At 59.7% G+C, this 8,371-nt stretch overlaps 1 protein-coding gene across 1 annotated transcript; it reads left to right on the plus strand.

Annotated features, from left to right (window-relative positions):
* The first annotated feature begins 2,294 nt into the window (after positions 1-2,294).
* On the plus strand, positions 2,295-8,170 carry PHKG1 (phosphorylase kinase catalytic subunit gamma 1). Its single transcript, XM_007940733.2, has 9 exons — positions 2,295-2,377; positions 3,369-3,547; positions 3,921-3,975; positions 6,455-6,520; positions 6,721-6,884; positions 7,170-7,260; positions 7,333-7,486; positions 7,626-7,751; positions 7,928-8,170. The coding sequence occupies exons 1-9, from the start codon at positions 2,295-2,297 to the stop codon at positions 8,168-8,170; spliced, it is 1,161 nt and encodes a 386-aa protein (XP_007938924.1).
* The last annotated feature ends 201 nt before the right edge of the window (positions 8,171-8,371 follow it).

Consider the following 8,371-nt stretch of genomic DNA (forward strand, 5'->3'; position numbering starts at 1 on the left):
TCTGGACAGCCAGGCCTCTGGCAGCCCGGAAGGGGCAGCTGGCAGTGGGTGAGAGGCAGCTGGCCCCACCAAAGGGCAACCTGCACCGTTTTCCTACCTGCCCCCAGCCCTGCTTGTAGGCGGTCTTCTCCATTTCTAAGCCTTGCGTCTGGGGCGGGACTTCAGTCCTGTGGTGGCCTCCACATTCCTGAGAAAGGTGACCAGCCTAGGCCCCCTGTGCCTAGGCCCCCTGTGCCCAGGCCCGGGTACCCAACCTGCATTGCCTGCCTCCCCCATAGGCCCTGCACTGCTTGCTGGCCATGGCTGGGAGGATGGGGGGCACTCAGTTGCAGGACCCTGGACCAAGGTGACACTCACCCAACTGTGCCTGAGACGTCCCCACTGTGCACAGAGGGCAGAGGTGGCCAAGCCGTTCTCAGGAAGTGATGGAATCCTGACAAGGCTGGCAGGAGCCTGGATCCAGGACTCACGTTCAGCCTTATGTCCCTCAGAGCATCTGGGCAGGCTGGCAGAGAGTGGGTGGGCAGTGTCTGTTGGGCAAACGAAAGAACGCATGAATGAAGAGGGAGCTGAAGATCCCAGGGACACGCAGAACGGATAGGATGGAGCAGTGGGGCCGGGCCCAGGAAGGGCGCCCTGCAGGCGGCGTATTCAAGGCAGGATGGTTAGACCAAGGGGGAGACCAAAACCCAAGCCACTTGTTGCCAGGTTGAGTCCAATGCATGGCGACCCCATGCTTGTCAGAACAGGACTGTGCTCCACAGGGACTTTTTATCCTTATTTAATTTCTGGTTAACATATACACGGCAAAACCTGCTCTGAGTCAACAGCTTCTAGACATCAGGACCAAGGACATTGGTCCGTAAAATTTTCAATGGCTGATTTTTCTGGAAGGAGATTGCCAGGTCTTTCTTCCAAGGTACCTCTGCGTACACTCGAACCTCCATCTAAATGAACATGTTAAGAAGATGAAACTATGACCCTTCTCAGTCTTTTCATAAGTGCAGAGAGCAGCCAGGAAAAGCAGGGCCAGAGCCATATTCTCACACAGCATTCTGATCCGTCCTCTGCTGGTTCCCCGTGGTGCTGCCTGGGGGGTAAAAATATCCCCAAAGTCCTCTTGAAACCACACAATACCCCCCTGGAAAAAACCCTTGGAATACACACACACCCAGGAGTGCCTAGGCAATCACCTTCTAACATGCAGAGCAGGCTGAGGGAAGTGGATCATTACTGAGGGAGCACAGCGCCAGCCCTGGAAGGTGTGAGGTGTGGACACCAGAAAGAACGTTTTTGGGAGATGGAGTGGTGACTGGATAAATAACTGAGGGAATAATTTTAAAAATAAAAAGAGCAAACTATAGTTTAGGTGAACTAGTGAAAAAGGCCTGCCTCGAGTACTGTGCTCTTTAAAACCTGTATGAGATCAGGGACAGCAGCAACTCAAAAGGTCAGAGGAAGCTCAGGGGGGCAGAGAGTTTATGTGAATGGCGGAAGAACGACTCAGAAGAGGGCGGGCGGCTGCACACCCACGAGGATGTCATCAACATCACCGAACGGTACACGGGGAAACGGTTGGGTTGGCATACGTTCTGCTGTGTATATTCCCAACAACAAAACCAAACCCAAATTTTAAAAATCTACCAAGCGGCACGTGGCTGTGTTACTTGGCCTCCTGACCTTCTCCGATGACTCTGTCTGCTGCAGGGCTCTACAGACACAGTGGTCGCTGAGCAGAAACATGCCAAAGACGGCAAGCCCCAAGCGTCTGAGAGCCTGGAGAGCTTCCCATGGGTTTACTGTCTTACTGTGGTTTTATTATTATTTTTTTAAATCTGCACTGAAAATTGTTTTCTATTAGTGGTAAAACAAAACAAAACAAGGGGGTGTCACCTGTCAGAGGCCAATTTCGGGGCCTGGTCTCCCACCTTGGGACCCGCCTGGACCACCCTCGCTTAGGGAAAGCGGCAGCTCCCAGCCAAAACATAATGTTGGGGTAGCCATGTGGTCACTGGGGGTCACCAGTTTGCAGCCAGCAGGAGGAAGCAAGAGCTCCAAGCTCCAGGTGCGAGGGTGAGGCAGGCATAGAGGGTGAAGACCACTGGCCCTGGGGTCAGAAGGGCGAGTGGGTCCCACTTGGCTGAGGTCTTCCCCTCCAACCCAGCTCCGTTTGAGAAAGCACAGAGAGGTGTGACTGTCCCTCACAGAGCCCACCCCCCAGGCCATGAAGGCTGACAGCTCCCTCCCGTCCCCCTCACAGAGTCCCTTGGAGTCGCCCACCGAGGGAGCCGAGCATGACCCGGGACGAGTCCGTGGCAGACTCCCACTCCACACACGGCTTCTACGAGAACTATGAGCCCAAGGAGATCTTGGGCAGGTGAGGCAGCCCCACCGCCAGCAGGCTTGGACCCCACTTCCACCCCAAAGTGGAATCACTTGGAGAACCCCTCACTCTGGGGGTCTTGCCCTCCTGACACCAGTAACGATAAGGGGGATATAAGAGCTCTCTGAGGGAGCAGTGGGGGCTCAGCGGTATACCATTCTCACTTTTCATGCGGGAGACCCGGGTTCGATCCCAGCTAACGCACCACGGGCACACCCACCACCTGTCTGTCAGTGGAGGCTTGCAAGTTGCTCTGATGGAGAACAGGTTTCAGGGGAGCATCCAGACTAAGACTAGGAAGAAAGGCCTGGCCATTTACTTCTGAAAACCAGCCAATGAACACCCTGTGAATCACAACAGGGGCCAATCGCGTCGTGCCCTGGACACCATGAGTCAGGGGCCCACTGATGGCAGTCAACAACAGGTGTTCCATGACCAGAGACCTGTCCCAGCAGAGAGCTTCCAGGGCGCCGCTGACACACACACACACACACACACACACACACACACACACACACACACACCAACCCCCCAACCCCCAGCTGAGACCCAGCCTGGGGTCAGGTCAGCAGTCAGAGGGAAGGTTCTAGCTTCTTCCTGTGTGTGGAACAGGGAGCATTTAACTAAGAGTCAAGGGATACCAGCTCGTTACTCACCAGCTCTGGGAAAACCACCCTCTGTGCCTTGCCCTTTCGCTCTCAATTGAAGCCAGTTGCTGCCCAGTGGAGTCCAACTTATGGAGACTCCATGTGTGTCAGAGAACTGTGCTCCAGAGGGTTTTCAACCACTGATCTCCTGGACGCAAGTCACCAGGCCTGTCTTCCAAGGCACCTAGTTAGCAGTCAAGCGCACTAACCGTTTGGACCACCCAGGGACTCCTTCTTCATTCTGCCACCCCCACAAGCTCCCCGGGAGCAGGGGCAGTGGAGAGCACCAGAAGGGGCGCGACATCCCTGGCCTCACCCTCTGGTCTCTGTGCCTCCAGGGGCGTCAGCAGCGTGGTCAGGCGTTGCATCCACAAACCCACATGCCAGGAGTACGCCGTGAAGATCATCGATGTCACGGGCGGAGGCAGCTTCAGCTCCGAGGAGGCCCGGGAGCTGAGAGAGGCCACATTGAAAGAGGTGGACATCCTGAACAAGGTCTCGGGGCACCCCAACATCAGTGAGTGATGCCACAAGGCTCAGCGGGGGTCCTGCCCCGACTCTGCGGCCCCACCCTGCAGCCTGACTCACCACAGCACCTCCTGCTGCACGTTGAAGGCTCACCAGCCCAGCACCCGAAGGCTGGAGGGCCCTGCTCCACCCTCATGGTTCCAGGCAGATGGGGGATGGGTTGGAGGGGGTGAGATTGGCTGCCCAAAGTCTTGGACTGCCTAGTCTCTGCTCCACACCCTCTGAGCTCTGTCTTGCTAGCCTTCCCCGACCCCCAGCTGTTTGAGTTAGGCCCCCATCAGCCTGATCCCCTTACCCCTGAGTGTCCACAGCCCCTGCCCAGTGGGCTCTGTGGCCTGAGACCAGCTGGCTTTGCTTTTCAGTCCAGCTGAAGGACACCTATGAAACCAACACTTTCTTCTTCCTGGTGTTTGACCTGTAAGTACCCGGCCCTGGAGCTGGCCACATCCTGGGGGCCCATCAGAGAACCCCGGAGTGTGATCCCCCACCCAGCGCTTTTCAGAAACCACAGCCAGCCCCCTCCACCACAGACACCAGACAGGACCACAAACCCTTCAGGCAGGTCAGCCTGGGGTCAGGCTGCCCAGCTGGGAACCCAAGTGCACACTTACAGGCTGGAGGGTCCCTATGAGTATCAGTTTTCTCATCTGTATTATGGGTGCAACAATAGGACTGCCCTCACAGGGGCTGTTGTGATATTATATGTAAAAAGGTGGGCACAGTGACTGGTGTATGTAAAATGTTCATGGCCGTTAACTACAATGATACCACGTGAAACATTGGTGGTTCAGAGGTAGAATTCCCATCTTCCGTGCAGTCCTGAGTTCAGTTCCCACCCAGTGCCCCTCACGTGCAGCCAGCACCTTGCTGAGCGGAGGTTTGCGTGCTGCTATGATGCCCCCCAGTTTCGGTGGAGCTGCCAGCCTCTGACAGACTAGGCAGGAAGGCCTGCTGATCTCCTTCCAAAATCAGCCAAAAATCCTACGGCTCACAATGTTCTGATCCACAGCTGATCAGGGGACGGCACAGGACGAGGTGGCATGCTGTTCCTTTGTACACAGGGTCACCATGAGTTGGGGCCAACTCGATGGCAGCTAATGACAGGGATGGTGGGGCATTCAATTAGTATTTCAGGCACCAAGGATACAGCAATGAACAAGCCAGTGTTCCTGACTTCATGTCAGCAGTTCCACTGAAAGCAAACAGAGACAAGCTGTGACATCTCAGTGTACCGTGCCCATGTACAGAAGCAGGAGGCGGCGAGAGTGACAGGGCCCACCTTGGATGGAGTGGCCTGACGTGCTCTGGGGAGATGGCCTGAGCACAGTGAAGCGAGGAGGGGCTGGAGTAAAGGCCCTGCAAGCAGAAGGGAGGGCCAGCTCCAAGGCCTGGGCTTGGTGTGTGCCAGGCCTGACAAGGCAGCGTGAGCGGGGGAGCAGAGGACTGGTCATGGGGACTGGCAGGAGGCCCGGTCAGTGAGTCCTGAAGACCCGGTTCTGCCGGGCCCATCAGCTCCATGAGGACTCTGGGAGGCCACTGGAGGGCGAGGGCAGGAAGGGGCTGGGATCCGATGAACCTGTGAAAGGCTCCTGCCGTCTGGGGCGGCCAGCGTGGGCAGGGGGCAGCTGGCAGTACTCGGGTGGAAGGCAGGGCACTGCCCGAACCAGGTCTCAGATCAGGGAGCGATGTGGTTCAGAGGTGAAGCTGACATAGCTGTCATCAATCATCATCCCTGCCCCCGCTTCTGCACCCAAATGCTCCTATGACGGGCTCCTCCCTGTCTCGGGACAGAGCCTGTGTCTTCTCAAGAAAGGCACGGTGACCCCGACCACTCAGTGCAGCTCACTAGGTTCCCAGCATCAAAGGAGACCACCACCACTGTGCATCCACGCTGAGAAGCGGTCCCAGGGCAGGCACGGGCCAGCTCTGCACCCCCCGCTCCGCTGCGTCCCTGCTGTGGAACCGAGTTGTGGGTGTAGGAGGAGCTGTCTCGAATGCCAGGTCTTTTCTCTCGTGCAGCCACTGGGTTTGAACCACTGACCTTTCAGTGAGCAGCTAAGTGCTTAGTAGCCACTGTGCCACCAGGGCTCCTTCGCGGCTTCTCCCAGGGCCTCGCCAACAGAGTTAGAGGAGTCACACGCTGCCTCGTGTGTAGCAGCAGAAACCAAGGCCTGTCTCCACCCATCCCAGGCTGTCTCCCCAAACAGAACCGCCCTCCCTTGGCCCACCAGACAGCCGAGGGGTTCTCTGCCTCTCTATGGCACTGGCCAAACCCGTGTTCCTCCAGTCCTCCTGCACCCCCCGTCTGCCTCAGGAACCCCACTTTCCTCCCATGAGGACGCAGGATGCCCTCTCCCAGGACACCTGCAGCCCCTGTCCCAACTCTGCTTTGTGGACTGTCCTGTCCAGGCAGGCAGCCCCGAGGAGCAGCGCAAATGTCTCTGGCCTTTGGGGATGCTGCTCAGGAAGCTATTTTTAATGCTGCCCTGAGGTACCCTCTGGGACAGAACTAGATCGTTGTACCAAGACCTCTCTCGACACCACCCCAAGACTGAGAAGACGAAGTGCAATTCTTCACCCTGCGGCAGCCAACCTCTCCTGCCGAGGCTTTCCGCTTATTCCACAGGGCCACCAGGGGCCCCCTCTCCTTCCCATCTGGGAGAACAACCCCCACCTGATGGTGGCCCCGAGAGATCCCACTCCATGATGTCACTCCCAGATAGGGGGACCCTTCACAGTTCACAACTCACCCCCCAGCCTGCCCCGCTGTCTCCCAGGCTTCCCAGGCAAGCCGCCCGTCCCTTCCCCAGCTCTTGCTCCCAGGCCCACTCGGGCTCTGGGGGGAGAGGGAGGGAGGTCTTGGGACCATCTCCCTTCACAGCCTTTGTCCCCACAGGATGAGGCAGGGGGAGCTCTTTGATTACCTCACCGAGAAGGTCACTCTGAGCGAGAAGGAAACCAGGTGAGGGTGCATCAGGCCTGGCTGTCCCCCGCCCGGCCCCAAGCCCCAGTGCTGCAGATGCGCAGGCTCAGGGTGCACGTGCTGGGCTGAGGGCACGCGCTCTGCTCCCTGGCACAGTCCTGAGGGCCCCAGCCTGTCCCGGGTCCCCGCTCCCTGCTTCGGTGCCCTGCCTGTGGTCAGTGGCACGTGTGCCCACCCAGGAAGATCATGCGGGCCCTGCTGGAGGTGATCTGCGCCCTGCACAAGCTCAACATCGTGCATCGGGACCTGAAGCCCGAGAACATCCTCCTGGACGACAGCAGGAACATCAAGCTCACCGACTTCGGCTTCTCCTGCCAGCTGGAGCCGGGAGAGCGGCTGCGAGGTCTGCACCCCTCACCTCACCCAGGGCCCGGGTTTGCCTGGGTGCCTCCCCCAGCTCTCCCTCTCCAGAACCCACCCACACCCCCACCTCAGGGCACTGCAGCTCAGTCCTCTTCTGTGGCCTGAGCGACCAGCAGACCCATGGTCCTCAAGCTGGTGGCCCTCTTGAGGCCCCATCCCCTGGGCCCATCCCCTGGGTTAGTGATTGTGGTCCCAGCACTTCTGCTCTCTCCACGGTGTCTCCGGACCTGCCTGTTCACCCGCCCGGGGGCCACTGTGCTTGCAGAGGTCTGCGGAACGCCCAGCTACCTGGCCCCCGAGATCATCGAGTGTTCCATGAACGACAACCACCCGGGCTACGGCAAGGAGGTGGACATGTGAGTGTGCTGGGGGGCCCGCTCTCTCGCGCCTCTGCTGCTGGGTGTGACAGCTAGCCCTCGTGTCCCCAGGTGGAGCACAGGCGTGATCATGTACACCCTGCTGGCCGGCTCCCCGCCCTTCTGGCACCGGAAGCAGATGCTGATGCTCAGGATGATCATGAGCGGCAACTACCAGTTCGGCTCACCCGAGTGGGACGACCACTCGGACACCGTGAAGGACTTGGTGAGCGGCTCCCGGGTCCGTGCTGGGGCAGAGGCCCCCGACAGGGAGAGGGGCGCGCTGTGCCACCGCAGGGCACGCGTTCTCCACCCCGCTGGAAGGACCCTGTCTAATGTTTTCTGCTGCCCTCCCCGGCTCTCAGATCTCCCGCTTCTTGGTGGTGAACCCCCAGCGCCGCTGCACAGCGGAGGAGGCCCTGGCACACCCCTTCTTCCAGCAATACGTGGTGGAAGAAGTGCGCCACTTTAGTCCCCGGGGCAAGTTCAAGGTAGGGCTCCGGGCAGCCGCTGCTGGCTCCTGACGGTAGGCTGGCCCTGCCACTCAATAGCCTGGCCTTCCCCTCGCCCCCAGGGTCAGCCCGAAGCCCGGGGGTGGGGGAGCGCAGGGCACAGCAGGCCGGGGGGCCTCCCCGCAGCGGCAGGCGCTCAGTGGCGGCCCCCACAGGTGATCGCGGTGACGGTGCTGGCCTCCGTGCGCATCTACTACCAGTACCGGCGCGTCAAGCCCGTGACCCGGGAGATCGTCATCCGCGACCCGTACGCGCTGCGGCCGCTGCGCCGCCTCATCGACGCCTGCGCCTTCCGCATCTACGGGCACTGGGTGAAGAAGGGGCAGCAGCAGAACCGCGCCGCGCTCTTCGAGAACACCCCCAAGGCTGTGCTGCTGTCCCTGGCCGAGGACTACTGAGGGGCCGCGGGCGCCGGGGCCGGGGACTGGCCACCAAGCGGCGGGGCTGTGGGGAGGTGGCCGTGGCCAGGAGCCCCTGGAGGTGGGGCGCTGTCACCCAGTGAGACGCAGACTGTCGCTCCGCTCCCATCACACAATGAGACACAGACTGGGCCCTCCCAGTGGTGGGGAGGGGTGCCCGCTTCCCCACTTCCCCACTGT

Source organism: Orycteropus afer, unplaced genomic scaffold (assembly GCF_000298275.1).
Source record: "Orycteropus afer afer isolate SDZICR_OR568_19922 unplaced genomic scaffold, OryAfe1.0 scaffold00006, whole genome shotgun sequence".
In the NCBI taxonomy this organism is placed as follows: Eukaryota; Metazoa; Chordata; class Mammalia; order Tubulidentata; family Orycteropodidae; genus Orycteropus; species Orycteropus afer.

Bases quoted from the DNA above. Each gene is read 5' to 3' on its own strand.
- PHKG1 (XM_007940733.2), top strand. From the start codon at position 2,295: ATGACCCGGGACGAGTCCGTGGCAGACTCCCACTCCACACACGGCTTC. The intron at 2,378-3,368 runs GTGAGGCAGCCC...CTGTGCCTCCAG, and splicing joins CCCAAGGAGATCTTGGGCAG to GGGCGTCAGCAGCGTGGTCA. The intron at 3,548-3,920 runs GTGAGTGATGCC...TTTGCTTTTCAG, and splicing joins CTCGGGGCACCCCAACATCA to TCCAGCTGAAGGACACCTAT.